The sequence below is a fragment of the Oncorhynchus kisutch genome, linkage group LG5 (assembly GCF_002021735.2).
Source record: "Oncorhynchus kisutch isolate 150728-3 linkage group LG5, Okis_V2, whole genome shotgun sequence".
Taxonomy (NCBI): domain Eukaryota; kingdom Metazoa; phylum Chordata; class Actinopteri; order Salmoniformes; family Salmonidae; genus Oncorhynchus; species Oncorhynchus kisutch.
Window position 1 is genome coordinate 25,986,908 of NC_034178.2, and position 15,097 is coordinate 26,002,004.

Sequence of the window (15,097 nt, forward strand, 5' to 3'; positions counted from 1 at the left end):
CTTTTGTACCTGTTTCCTCCAGCATCTTCACAAGGTCCTATGCTGTTGTTCTGGGATAGATTTGCACTTCTCGCACCAAAGTACGTTCATCTCTAGGAGACAGAACACGTCTCCTTCCTGAGCGGTATGACGGCTGCGTGGTCCCATGGTGTTTATACTTGCATGCTATTGTTTGTACAGATGAATGTGGCATCTTCAGGCATTTGGAAATTGCTCCCAAGGATGAACCAGAATTGTGGAGGTCTACAAAAAAATTTCTGAGGTCTTGGCTGATTTCTTTTGCTTTTCCCATGATGTCAAGCAAAGAGGCACTGAGTTTGAAGGTAGGCCTTGAAATACATCCACAGGTACACCTCCAATTGACTCAAATGATGTCAATTAGCCTATCAGAAGCTTCTAAAGCCATGACATCATTTTCTGGAATTTCTCCAAGCTGTTTAAAGGCACTGACCCACTGGAATTGTTATACAGTGAATTACAAGTTAAATAATCTGTCTGTAAACAATTGTTGCAAAATTACTTGTGTCATGCACAAAGTTAAAATTATATTGCCAAAATTATAGTTTGCTAACAAGAAATTTGTGGAGTGGTTGAAAAACGAGTTTTAATGACTCCAACCTAAGTGGAGTCTTCAACTGTATAGTGTATATATAGTCTAGTGAGTGTGAATATGGTGTGTGTACAGTATCTACCTCAAATACCTTATTATTATCTATCCTGATCACTTTAGTCACTTTACCCTGCCTTAATGTACAAATCTACCTCAAATACCTCGTACCTCTTCACATTGACCTGGTACTGGTACTCCCTGCATTTGGCTCCATTCTCATGCATTTTATGTTATTCTTCTTGTGTTACTATTTTATTTTTCAACTCTGCATTGTTGGGGAGGTCTCGTAAGCATTTCACAGTAAAGTCTAAACCAGTTGAAACCCCTGCATGTGACACATAGGAGGCTACTGAGGGGAGAACGGCTCATAATAATGTCCAGAACAAAGCAAATAAATGGTATCAAACACCTGGAAATGGTGGGTTGGATGTGTTTGATGCCATTCCACTGATTCCGCTCCTGCCATTACCACGAGCCCATCCTCCCCTATTAAGGTGCCCCCAACCTCCTTGTCCCTAGCAGAACCAGGGACAGAGTGACACTGTGATAGCAGGGTAGAGTTCTGTCTTCCGATAGGCAGTTTGTAGTAATAGAATACTGCATCCCCTCTATTGGCTTTCATTGATGTTCTTCTCTGAGGGTGTTTTTCTGTTCAGCAGCTGAATTAGGGTGTTGAGGATTGTAGCGTTTGGATATGTGTCATCATGGCTTTTCTGTTTCCTCTCTATTTCGCTCTCTCTCTTTATCACCCCCCCCCCTCTCTCTCCCTCACTTTCTCTTTCTCTCTCCATGCAACGGATCTATCAATTTCTCTTTCTTCCTCGGTCTAGCTCTATTCTGTCCTGCCAGTCCTGTGTTCCCAGAGACACATTGTAGTAATAGATAGAGTGATCAGTGTACTGAGAGTAAGTTCTTTATGCTATGATGCTCAATATGTCTCAAAACTATCTGAACAGACTTCCAGCACACATGCACACACACTGGCAAACACACTGGCAAACACACTGGCAAATACACTGGCAGCACTAGAGGGGGTTCTGATTCACAGGACAGCCCCCCTCAACCTTATCCTTGACTGTCACCTGGTCACTTACTTTAAAAAGTTTGGAACTTTGAGTTTCTCCCTTTGCGGGAACTTATACTGCGATTACACAGGCAGCGATCGGTATGGTAGCACACAGACACTGGCGGTGGGAACTGGTTGTGTTCTCTCGCCTGGAGTGTACAGCTAGGATGTCACAGACAGGCAAATCAGACGGTACAGGGCTTGAAAAGGTCAAGCTTGTCAGATCTCCACTAAACAGCTCTGAATAAACATATCATCCCCCTATGCACACACACACACACATGTACGCAGAAAGGTTCTTACAGTAATGAGTTTGTCCTATTTTGAATCTCACGCTGTGGCTTGTATATGTTGAGTATAGAGGTAGGTGTGTGAAGAGTTAAAGCTACATTTATTCCAAAACTAATCCTAAAGTTTAAACTTTTAAATGTCAGCACGGGGCTAAATTGATTGTTATTTGAAAAAAAAGGACAAAAATAAAGAGAAGCTATTTCCCTCACAAACAGTCAATACCCTACTGCAAGGGAATCATTGAACTTTAGAAGTGTGTTTGTGTGTGTGTGTGTGTGTGTGTGGGTGTGTGTTTGCGTGTGTAAGCTCACCTCTCTCCACTGCTTGGTCTCCACTCCCTGGGTGTAGAGCACACACACTGAGGGAGAGGGAGAGAGAGAGAGTAGAGAGAGTAGAGAGAGTGAGAGAGATAAATAGTGAGATTGAGAGAGAGAGAGAGAGAGAGAGAGAGAGAGAGAGAGAGAGAGAGAGAGAGAGAGAGACATAGAGATTGTGAAAGAGAAAGCGAGACATACAGGGCAGAAAGACTATCAGAAATAGATGCCGGCAGATTGAACAGCACAGATGAATACAAAAGTTTTAGCTCCAAAACACTGAGCAAACAACAGACGGAGGCTAAAGGCAAAGCTAACATCTACTCCTCAAGTCAACTATCATGCAGGGACAGAGAGGTAGGGATGGGGAAGGGGGGGTGGACGGATGGAGGGAGGGAAGGAGGGAAGGAGGCATGGAAGGACAGATAGACGGAGAGAGATGGACAGACGGAGAGAGGAAGGAAGGTAGACAGGGAAGGAGCACATAAAAGGTTGAGTCATACTCACATGGGTCAGATTTGGAGAATGTGTCTTTATCTAGTAGATTCCTGAAAGACAAAAAGGAAAGAGGAAAACTGTCAAGCAATATCGACTTCATAATCTTATCGAAACATATCAGAGACCAATTCAGAGACCATTTCATCCAATTGTTCTGTGCTTCAGTTATTGCATGAGTCATTACACAGGCATTAATGGCTTTCAGAATTTCTCCTGAGATCTATTAAGTTAACCATATAGGTTAACTGAGTACCTATTCATATCATCCAACAGCTGTAGTGGCTTGCAGTGTCATCAGCTAAAATAATGACGACGTATACCAAGAGTGATTATACCCAAAATCCTTTTGCATTTGTGTTGACGAAAACGAGACGAGACTAAGTTATCTCTGTGACTAAAATCTGACTAGTAAATGGACTGGGCAAGAGTTTTTGGAAAGATTGAGATCTTTTCAGTGTTACTTGCATTCTAGAGGCAACAAATCACTGATGCACATAAGGCACATGCCATGGCTACTCTCCTGGTGGTAAAAGCTCCCGGTAGAAAAAGGGAAGATGTTTGGAGCCACTTTATGTATCGTGCAGATTCAAACAAGACCGAATGCAATGTTTCCATGGGAGAAGACAGCGTTTGCTCCCACAAGTTGACCAGGAAAAATACTGCCGACCTCAAGAGAAATCCATAAGTGCATCATCCCAATATATAGCCTACGCTAAGGTAGGCTAATAACAGATTGATAATGCTAGCTAATAGTTTGCTGAAACCTATCAGGCCACTAATTTTGACACAACTTTGATTACAATATAGCTACAAGGGGCGAGTCGTCCAAACTGCAACCATTTGGCATTTTGCGACCATTTGACCCGACTGCGCAAGTTACATTTGTAATTTCTGTCATGCAAGTTGAACATTCATTACATGGTCACTTCACTCAAAAGTTTCAAAACGTCCTAATGAGCATTATCCTCATTATTCCTCTAATGATAGTGTCTGCCCAGCCCGTGGGCCTGATTCGCCGGGGCCTGTTCCGCTGGCAAGTGGCCCCTGCTGTGATGAGTGAGCCACTTGATGTGTGCTCTGAGAGAGAGAGAGACAAAAGGCTTCTGATTGTATAACATTTAAAAATCTCATTTGCGGGAAACACATAGCTCCATATGGCTGTGGGCTACACTAGTTAGTTTAGCAGACAAGATTAGCGTTGAATTCCGAGGCATTATTTTATATTATTTTATAGTATGAAGAATACAATTGAATATAGCTGAATAAATAGAAAGGATATTTTCTCCAAAGATTTCCAAGGGAGTGGGCACATTCGGCTATCCTGTATTAAACCAATGCCTGCAACCCAGCAATATTGTATTGTATTGACCGGTTAACGAAGAAACAGTTCCTCCTATATGCGTAATTTAGAGATATTAATACAATTTTAATTGTAATACAAAACATTATGGCTATATGTTTTGATTGTTAATACATTCTAAGGCCACATAATGTTGCAGGAAAGGCATGTGCTCTGCTCTGCGTCTTGCGCAGGCAGCACACACTTCATCAGTCTCTCATTCACAATTTCACAAGAATTTGATGATATTCTCACCCATCAGACTATTCTGAATTTAATCTGGTCTTGACATATAGCCTACTAATATATGTGTGGAATTTTTTGTTTGTTAGAATGGCCCACAAAAACAAAATGTCATCAAATAATAAATGCAGGTTGTGCAGTTACGTGTTTATGCAAGAATAGGCAGCGTCCATAAGGCTAGGGGAAGCATAAGTTTTACATCAAATTTAAAAAAATACATAGAATCATTACAAATAGGCGACTAAAGCATGATTTGGCCACAGAAGATATTTAGTTTCTTTAAAAAAATCGCATTGCCTATAGTCTGAAGGAAATACAACGCACACAATTTTGGTAGATTATTGTTGAGTTGCAACTGTCTGTGAAAAGAGGCCAAACCAGGCATATGCAATATTTCAAAATACAATTGCGGGAAAACATAGTTTGGAAAGCAAAGGGTTATTGCTGTAAAAAGAAGACCATGAAAAGACTACTCTGTCTTTTAGTCTCTTAAGATTCCCAACTTCATTGAGCGAACAACAGTATAGCCTATCTTACTAGCACCAGGGGAGAGCATCTGCAATATCTCCGGTGACTGTGCACTGCGCATATTCACTATTTATCATTGTTGGGTCAGCGCCACTTAAAAGTTTGTTTTTGGACAATCATTTCCTCCTCCAGTTTAGATGGAAGTCATATTATATTTGTGTCTCCACTTCTCATAGGTCGATTATATGGACAATGTCATTTTTATTGATATTTTGTCACTGTCATCAGAGTAGGCTACCCTTCAATATTCTGCTAATGCCTCCAGTCATGTATAAAGTACGGTAGAACTAGATGGAATGTGTTCATAAAAGGCCACATTCCTCCCACGCGAAGAAAGAAAGAAAAAACATATCGGATGAAGCCTAGGCCTAGGCCTAGCCTATGTACAAATCTCTGTACATACGACCAATACATTTTGACTTGATTTTTACTATGTAATGAATCGTATTTGCTTCTAGTATTCCATTCTCAGACCTCTCTTAATACTATATTCCTATAACTCTATACGTGTCTTGCTTACACATTGCTATGTATCTATCAGAGTCAGACAATATACACCTTGATAGGCCTTGTTAATATTATTTCCATAGTCTTATTACTGGTCACATGTGTATATATATAAAACATACTGCATATAAAATATTCCAGCACCACACAGTCATGCCTTCAGTGGCAATCATGTAGTATTATCTAGACTAAGATCACACTACATGGACTCATCAATCATCAGTTTTCCTTGTCAGCTGTATACTGCTTCGTACAAACAAATAACTGTATATTTAAGCAATTAGGCCTGAGGGGGTGTGGTATATGGCCAATATAATCACAGCTAAGGGCTGTTCTTATGCACAACGCAACGCGGAGTGGGCCTTAGCTGTGGTATATTGGTCATATACCACAAACCCCTGAGGTGCCTTATTGCTATTATAAACTGGTTACCAAGGTAATTAGAGCAGTATGAATGCATGTTTTGTCATACCTGTGGTACACGGACTGATATAACATGGCTGTCAGCCAATCAGCATTCAGGGCTCGAACCAACCATTTTATAAATATATACAGTACCAGTCAAAAGTTGGGACACACCAGCTCATTCAAGGCTTTTTCTTATTGTTCACTTTTTTCTACATTGTAGAATAATAGTGAAGTCATCACAAATATGAAATAACACATATGGAATCATGTAATAACCCAAAAAGTGTTAAACAAAACAAAATACGTTTCATATTTGAGAGCCACCCTTTGCCTTAAATGACAGCTTAGCACACTCTTTGCAAACAGGGACAGTTTCATTGCAAACAAGACACTGATTTGGCATTGGAGAAACGTGATAAGATGAACACATAGACCTCTCTCTCTGTCTATCAGCCTGTCAATTTCGGTAATTTGTGTGGTATTTAAAAAAAGAATAATCAGCTATTATGTCAAATGACTTCGAATTGCACGAAATGTTTATTTAAAGGCTACTTTGTCTTGGACCTTCAAATACTATGATAGATTCATGCAACGCTTTTACTATGAAGCAGATCTTTCCACCCCTACTCTTGTCCACGTTGGTCTGCGAACCCCACAACCTTCTGGCCCACAGCCATGTTGCGCCATCAAAATTCCTGCGTTGCCATATCATGTTCACAGGACGAAAAACAGTTTCTGAAACCTGCATATCCAGGGCCCTTGTCTGACCAAGAAGTGAGGATAAACGGTAGACATGCTCTCTGTTATCCTCTTTGTTATTAATTATTATTTGGGGTATAGCAGAGGGTCCCTGTTTTTTTTTCCCTCTAAGCGTTCAAGGAGGGTTTAGGTAAAATAGAGGTCCGATTTTCTCCATGTAACCCTTATTAGAAATGTTGTTTGATGCACGTCTCTAGCCTTCAATAGTGTACGGCTAACCTCCCTGACGTTGAATGCAATGTATTCGCATAAGCGTCATGTTCCTTGATGTCTATCTTGTTGCACAATCATACGAGATTGATGCTTATCGCACGCACACACGCACACACGCACGCACACACGCACACACACACACACACACACACACACACACACACACACACACACACACACACACACACACACACACACACACACACACACACACACACACACACACACACACACTTCTCTCAATATCATAGAATTATAGCATCTAATAGTTAACACGTCACAATGTTTGCAATGCAGCCTTCTAGAACTGTTGTTCTGTTTCCGTGCTGTTTACATTAGCTCACAAACAACCAACCAACCACAAAGAGATAAATGCATTTAAATAACACTAATATGAAGATTTGATGTGATAGTCATGATTTTTCGATTTTTATCTTCACATTATGTTCTTGGGCTGATGAATCACATCATGATGAATATTTGAACATGGATGTGCACACACACACACACACACACACACACGCACACGCACGTATACAGGCACGCAAACATGCATGCACACAGACGCAAGCACAAACGACTACCGCCCCGTAGCACTCACATCCGTCATCATGAAGTGCTTTGAGAGACTAGTCAAGGACCATATCACCTCCACCCTACCTGACACCCTTGACCCACTCCAATTTGCTTACCGCCCAAATAGGTCCACAGACGATGCAATCTCAACCACACTGCACTGCAATGGGCCAGCCCCCTAGCAATTTGAGTTTTAGCTAATGAGCTTCAGCTCCTTGCCATTTCAGTGACATCTAGCAAGATGCCCACACAGCAGAGCGAGAGAGAGCAATGACGTGGTGTCCATATCTGCACATATGTGACACATTTCTGGGACCATTTTTGGCTCATGACCGCTACTTTCAGAACTACTAGCTAAAAGGTATATAAGTACCGGAGAATCTTTAAAATGGAGGGTAAAGATGCAGCTAGGTTATTTGAAATGGCTTTACATACAAGAATGGAGAAGTTCTATTGCCTTGCATACGTACATGTAGTATAAACAGACGAACAACAGCTATAGTATTATAGCAAGATGTATTACCTTTGCATCTTTCCTGCCACAGTCTCATCTCTCCTGCCACAGTCTCATCTCTCCTGCCACAGTCTCATCTCTCCTGCCACAGTCTCATCTCTCCTGCCACAGTCTCATCTCTCCTGCCACAGTCTCATCTCTCCTGCCACAGTCTTATCTCTCCTGCCACAATTTTATCTCTCCTGATAGTCACTTTCAAACCAGGGATTTTATGGCTAATTGAGGTAAGACATCAATGCAATCCTCTTAAGGATTAGCCCCTTTTTTCCAATTTTCGCCTAAAATGACATACCCAAATCTAACTGCCTGTAGCTCAGGCCCTGAAGCAAGGATATGCATACTCTTGGTACCATTTGAAAGGAAACACTTTGATGTTTATGGAAATATGAAATGAATGTAGTAGAATATAACACAATAGATCTGGTAAAAGATAATACAAAGAAAAAAACAACCGTTATTTTGTATTTTTTTGTGCCATCTTTGAAATGCAAGGGAATGGCCATAATGTAGTATTCCAGCCATGGTGCAATTTAGATTTTGACCACTAGATGGCATCAGTGTATGTGCAAACCTTTAGACTGATCCAATTAACCATTGCATTTCTGTTCAAAATTCTGTATCAAGACTGCCCAAATGTGCCTAATTTGTTAATTAATAACTTTTCATGTTGAAAATTGTGCACTTCATGTTCAAAATTGTGCATGTTATTCTTTCACTGTAATAGCTACTGTAAATTGGACAGTGCAGTTAGACTAACAAGAATTTAAGCTTTCTGCCAATATCAGATAAGTCTATGTCCTGGGAAGTTTTCTTGTTACTTACAACCTCATGCTAATCACATTAGCCTACGTTTGCTCAACCGTCCCATGGAAGGGACACGAATTCGAAGAAGTTAATTCTGCTCATAGATTATGCATCTATAAACTACACATTGACAAATCCAGCCCAACGCGATAGTTTTAAAAATACTTACTAGTCGCCAAAGTTCCGGAGCATGTCTTTAATGAAACAGTCCTCTATGGGAGCCCAGAGAAAAACCAGTTGAGTGTGATGCAGAAAATGTGCATTGATGGGGCAGAAGGTAGTCTAGCGGTTAAGAGCGCTGGGCCAGTAACTGAAAGATCGCTGTAGTTCGAATCCCCTAGGTGAAAAAGATGTTTGTGTCCCCTTGAGCAAAGGACTGAACCCTAATTGCCCATGTAAATCACTCTGGATAAGAGCGTCTGCTAAATGACTAAAATGTAAGTAGACCGGTGTGGCTTAGAGAGGGGGTGGGGTAGCGTGTGACTGAGTGAGACGGCAAGATAGGGAGGGGAAAAAATAGGCACTCTGGGAATCTGAATGCTTGAAAGTTACCACACTCCCCCGACTCTCCTTAACTCCCCCTACACACTTCTGGACTTAATGAACTTAAGAGAGAAACACTTACTCTAATGAACCTGCTGGATCTTAAATTGCGGCCAGAGAGCAACAGGGACGTGTGTGGGAGGAGAGGCGTTGGGTATAAGTATATAAAGTGATGTGGGCGAGATGAGGGGGCTGTAGCCGTTTCTATTTCTATCCCAGTAATCTACAATACACTCTTAGAAAAAAAGGGTAATTCGAATGTCCCCATAGGAGAACCCTTTGAAAAACACTTTTGGGTTCCATATAGAACTCTTTCCACAGAGGGTTCTATGTGGATCCCAAAAGGGTTCTACCTGGAACCAAAAAGGGTTCTACCTGGAACCAAAAAGGGTTCGCCTATGGAGACAGTCAAAGAGGCCCCATCAACATGAACAGCGTGTGTGAATATGTGTGCTTGTGCGTGAGTGCGTGCGCGCAGGCGTGCGTCCCTGTGTGCCTGCCTGTATGCGGCCTACCTGCCTGCATGCATGGTTGCGTGTGCATGCAAGAAAGGGAGACAGAGAGGAGAGGAGGGAGCTAATAGAGCTGATCTATTACACTGCTTCTATCTCAATCCATCTCAATATCTTCACCACAAGAAGAAAGATTCAATTGTTTCTTCTCTGTGAACTTTAAACCACACAGAGACTATACTTTAATAGAAATACAGCTCCTCGCCTTTCTGAACACAAACACACTGCACTCCAGACACTTCCCCGTAAGCTTTTCGCAGTTAGCATTGTGTCTGTGCGTGTGTCTGTGTGCTTTTCTGTATGTGTGTGTGTGCGCGTGTGTGTGTGTGACTGAGGCGCTTGACAACTCTTTCATTAGTGACCTCCACAATGGAGGTAACCATACTAAGCTAACATATGGAATTGTTTTAAGATGGTCATAACATGGATCATTTGATTCTTCATTTTAGAGTATAAAAATATAAATATATAATTTGAATATAAAAATATATTTTTTTCTAACAAAAGTGTTTTGTTGTTGTGCACTGTCCTCAAACAATAGCATGGTATTTGTTTCCTGTAATATCTACTGTAAATTGGACAGTGCGGTTAGATTAACAACAATTTAAGCTTTCTGCCCATATAAGACATCTCTATGTCTCAGAAAGTTGGCTGTGGTAGACAATGTTTTCTAGTCACATTATCGCACATTGAGCAACAACCGTCCCGGTTTAGGGACACCGATCCCGTATAGGTTTACTCATTTCTATGAAGTGTTTTCGACTAAACTGAGCTAAACTGAGCACCTTAGCGTCTAGTCTGGATATAAGAGTCAGCTGTCTATAAGCTCTCCAGGTTCCTGTGTGTGTGTGTGTGTGTGTGTGTGTGTGTGTGTGTGTGTGTGTGTGTGTGTGTGTGTGTGTGTGTGTGTGTGTGTGTGTGTGTGTGTGTGTGTGTGTGTGTGTGTGTGTCAGTGTGAGAGAGAGAGAGAGAGAGAGAGAGAGAGAGAGAGAGAGAGAGAGAGAGAGAGTGTGTGTGTGTGTGTTCCTGTTCAAACCTGTTTCTGGGTAGGACACACACATGTATACCTACACAGCACGTCTCTATATGAATAATGAATGGTGCTGGTGTTTGATGCTCCAGCTGTTGAAACAGCTTTATGTTACATGTGCACGTTAAACAGCAACAATACTTTTCCAAATTCTCCAAACATCCTTCTTCCCCAAACCTGTAGTGTTAGTTCCATAGCATATCCTCTTCCACACATTATCTTCAATCTATAATCCATAAACTATCCCCACACACCCTATTGTACAAACTGTCAACCCCAAAAACCTTACTAATCCATAATACCATCTGTCTAAATATGCACACTACCGTTCAAAAGTTTGAGGTCACTTAGAAATGTCCCGTCAGCCCGTCAGCAACCCATCAGGATGCTCACGATGGTGCAGCTGTAAGTTCTTTTGAGGATCTGAGGACCCATGTCAAATCTTTTCAGTCTCCTGAGGGGGAATAGGTTTTGTTGTGACCTCTTCACGACTGTCTTGGTGTGCTTGGATCATGTTAGTTTGTTGGTGATGTGGACGCCAAGGAACTTGAATCTCTCAACCTGCTCCACCACAGCCCCATCGATGAGAATGGGGGCGTGCTCGCTCCTCCTTTTCCTGTAGTCCACAATCATCACGGAGTTCCAATCTTCATATTGTCAAGCATGGTGGGTATGCTTGTCATCGGCAAGGACTAGGGTGTTTTTTATGATACAAATACATCGAATAGAGCTAAGCACAGGCAAAATCCTAGAGGAAAATCTGGTTCAGTCTGCTTTCCAACAGACACTGGGAGACAAATTCACCTTTCAGCAGTATAATAACCTAAAACACAAGGCAGGGGAGGAGAGCGTTCTAAGCTAACATATGCAATTGTTTTATGCTGGTCATACCAAGGATCATTTAGCTATATGATTTTAAAATGTTAGACCCCTTACGATATCAAAAAAAAGAATTTGACATTACTGCTATTAGCCAATAGAAACACATTGAATAACATATTCACAACATGGAACAACAGATAGTCCCAACATAATCAAAAGGAAGTTTGTTCTGAAGTGTCTGTCCTATATCTGAGAGATATAAGAAAGGTCAGGAATTTTTATATTTATATTGATCTCCTGGTTTTATGCACTAAACTATCTCCATATATGTACCTCCATTCACTTTTTAAACTGGTACGGGGACCTTCAGACAAGTCTTGTGAGGCTTGTGGGCTACATAGGGATGTCTTGCAATGATCAACAACCAACTTGACAGAGCTTGAATATATATTTTTTAAGAATAATGTGTAAATATTGTACAATCCAGGTGTGCAAAGCTCTTAGAGACTTACCCAGAAAGACTCACAGCTGTAATTGCTGCCAAATGTGATTCTGAATGTATACTTGAATCTAATTAGTACTACTATAAATATATTTATATATTTTTTTTACACATTTTATAATTTTGGGGGGGGAGTATTTGTAGCTCAACAACTATTAAATACATTTTTCCCACTATGTAATGTGGAAAAAGTCAAGGGAGTTGAATATTTTCTGAAAGCACCATATTTTGAAACCAGGCCTGCTTCATTGACACGACCTACATGACACGGACAAAAGACAACCGTCAAAACAGGCTCTATAGAGGCTTAAGTACAGGCCATTTACAAATTAGCCTACAGTTAATCATACATTTAAGTGGCATGAAGCTTTAAGAAGCTGTTAAAACTATCAACAAGGAATCCATTAGGATAATTCACCAGGATGACTCCATGTGCTTTAATACAATGTATAAGGTAATGCTGGCATCAGTTGGATTGTTTATCATAATTGGTCTAATGACAAGCATACGGTTATATATTATTATAATTTATCATTGACCTTTTTTTTTACCAAGGAATGTTTATTGGGATTAAGGGGAGGGTATATTTAAAAGTTTACCAGAAAACGACAGGAAACTTGAGGATTTTATGGAATTTACATAAAATGTAACACACACACATATATATATATATATATATATATATATATATATATATATATATATATATATATGTTCGTTTTTCGTTACAAAATGGAACACACTGCAACTGTTAGGAGTATACACCCCTATTATGTTGAAATTAATGGTAAGATGCACTCATTACTGTTTCACCTTGGCACCCAAATTTGATAGAGTATGAGTCAGTCTAGCTACAGAAAGTTCGCACAACAATAGCTTGGTTGATGTTTGGTTAATGTTGTACTTCATCTTGTGTATTTTCAGGATCTATGTGAAAGAGTGTGAGCTGGAGGGGGGTTAAAAAGAAGTGGGCTCCTCTCCCTCCCACAAAGGTCCAGATGTTGAGGCGGGAGAATGTATTTTATGTATAGCTATTCATTTATTCATTTTCTACTGTTTTTGGTGAATTCCTGTTTTTAACCAAAAGTAGATTTCTGTTTTCTCAATGAAAAGTGTTTCTTGTTTGTAATAAACTGTTGGTGTGTTTTACTTTCAACATAAAAATACACTCGCACATCTGAGCTATCTTGTTGCAGGTGCATGGTAACAATTAGATACGTTAAAAGAAACCTGTACACTGCTCTTGCTAGTATCACTTTTTTATTGAAGCTTACTTGTCGGCCTCTTGGCCTTCATCAGAGCTTTTTTTGCTCTACTAAACTAAATAAACCATCTATAATAATTGATGTTTTTTATATCGCTTTTCATAATGTCAAGCGCATCAAAAGTATAAAAAACGTATAAGCAATACATGATCACAAGTAGCCTAGCTATAGTTGGCTAGGTCAACCACTAGAGGCCAAGTCTGAGTGCATGGATCCTCCAAAGATAGAGGGACAGTTCATGGCTTGATCAGAGTAAGGTAGTCAGGGAGATGGCTGATGAAGATGGAATTTGGTAACGATCTTGTAGAGGTCTACTCTGGGAACCAGCCTGATTCATGTAACCACTGGACTTCTCCTTCACAATGTACAGTTGTGGCCAAACGTTTTGAGAATGATCTCCACAAGGTTTGTTGCTTCGGTGTCTTTAGATATTTTTTGTCAGATGTTACTATGGAATACTGAAGTATAATTACAAGCATTTCATAAGTGTCAAAGGCTTTTATTGACAATTACATGAAGTTGATGCAAAGAGTCAATATTTGCGGTGTTGACCCCTCTTTTTTCAAGACAATCAGCCCTGGTTTGTCAGAATTTGTGGGGTTTTGTTTGTCCACCTGCCTCTTGAGGATTGACCACAAGTTCTCAATGGGATTAAGGTCTGGGGAGTTTCCTGGCCATGGACCCAAAATATCGATGTTTTGTTTCCATCATGCTGGAAAAGGCATTGTTCGTCACCAAACTGTTCCTGGATGGTTGGGAGAAGTTGCTCTCGGAGGATGTGTTGGTACCATTCTTTATTCATGGCAGTGTTCTTAGGCAAAATTGTGAGCCCACTCCCTTGGCTGAGAAGCGACCCCACACATGAATGGTCTCAGGATGCTTTACTGTTTACACAGGACTGATGGTAGTGCTCACCTTGTCTTCTCCAGACAAGCTTTTGTCTGGATGCCCCAAACAATTCGAAAGGGGATTCATCAGAAAAAATGACTTTACCCCAGTCCTCGGCAGTCCAATCCCTGTACCTTTTGCAGAAAATCAGTCTGTCCCTGATGTTTTTCCTGGAGAGAAGTAGCTTCTTTGCTGCCCTTCTTGACACCAGGCCATCCTCAAATTCTTTGCCTCACTGTGTGTGCAGATGCACTCACACCTGCCTGCTGCCATTCCTGAGCAAGCTCTGTACTGGTGGTGCCCCGATCCCACAGCTGAATCAACTTTAGGAGACAGTCCTGGCACTTGCTGGACTTTCTTGGGCACCCTGAAGCCTTCTTCACAACAATTGAACCGCTCTCCTTGAAGTTCTTGATGATCCAATAAATGGTTGATTTAGGTGCAATCATACTGGCAGCAATATCCTTTTTATGCAAAGCAATGATGACGGCACGTGTTTCCTTCCATGATTGACAGAGGAAGAACAATGATTCCAAGCACCACCCTCCTTTTGAAGCTTCCAGTCTGTAATTTGAACTCAGTCAGCATAACAGAGTGATCTCCAGCCTTTTCCTCGTCAACACTCATACCTGTGTTAACGAGAGAATCACTGACATGATGTCAGTTGGTCCTTTTGTGGCAGGGCTGAAATGCAGTGGAAATGTTTTGGGGGGGATTCAGTTCATTTGCATGGCAAAGAGGGACCTTGCAATAAATTGCAATTCATCTGATCACTCTTCATAACATTCTGGAGTATATGCAAATTGCCATCAGACAAACTGAGCTCTAGACGCTAGGAAGCTTGCCACACAGGTAACAAATGTCA

At 40.9% G+C, this 15,097-nt stretch overlaps 1 protein-coding gene across 2 annotated transcripts in view; it reads right to left on the reverse strand.

The window, feature by feature from the left end:
* LOC109891498 (copine-5) overlaps positions 1-15,097 on the reverse strand; it is a 203,127-nt gene that overhangs the window by 153,460 nt on the left and 34,570 nt on the right. For both annotated transcript variants that reach the window (XM_031824730.1, XM_031824729.1), the window contains exons 2-3: positions 2,789-2,829; positions 2,279-2,325 (exon numbers count right to left, since the gene is read on the reverse strand). In XM_031824730.1, coding sequence (XP_031680590.1) covers positions 2,279-2,325; positions 2,789-2,829 — 88 coding nt within the window. The remainder of the gene's footprint in view (positions 1-2,278; positions 2,326-2,788; positions 2,830-15,097) is intronic.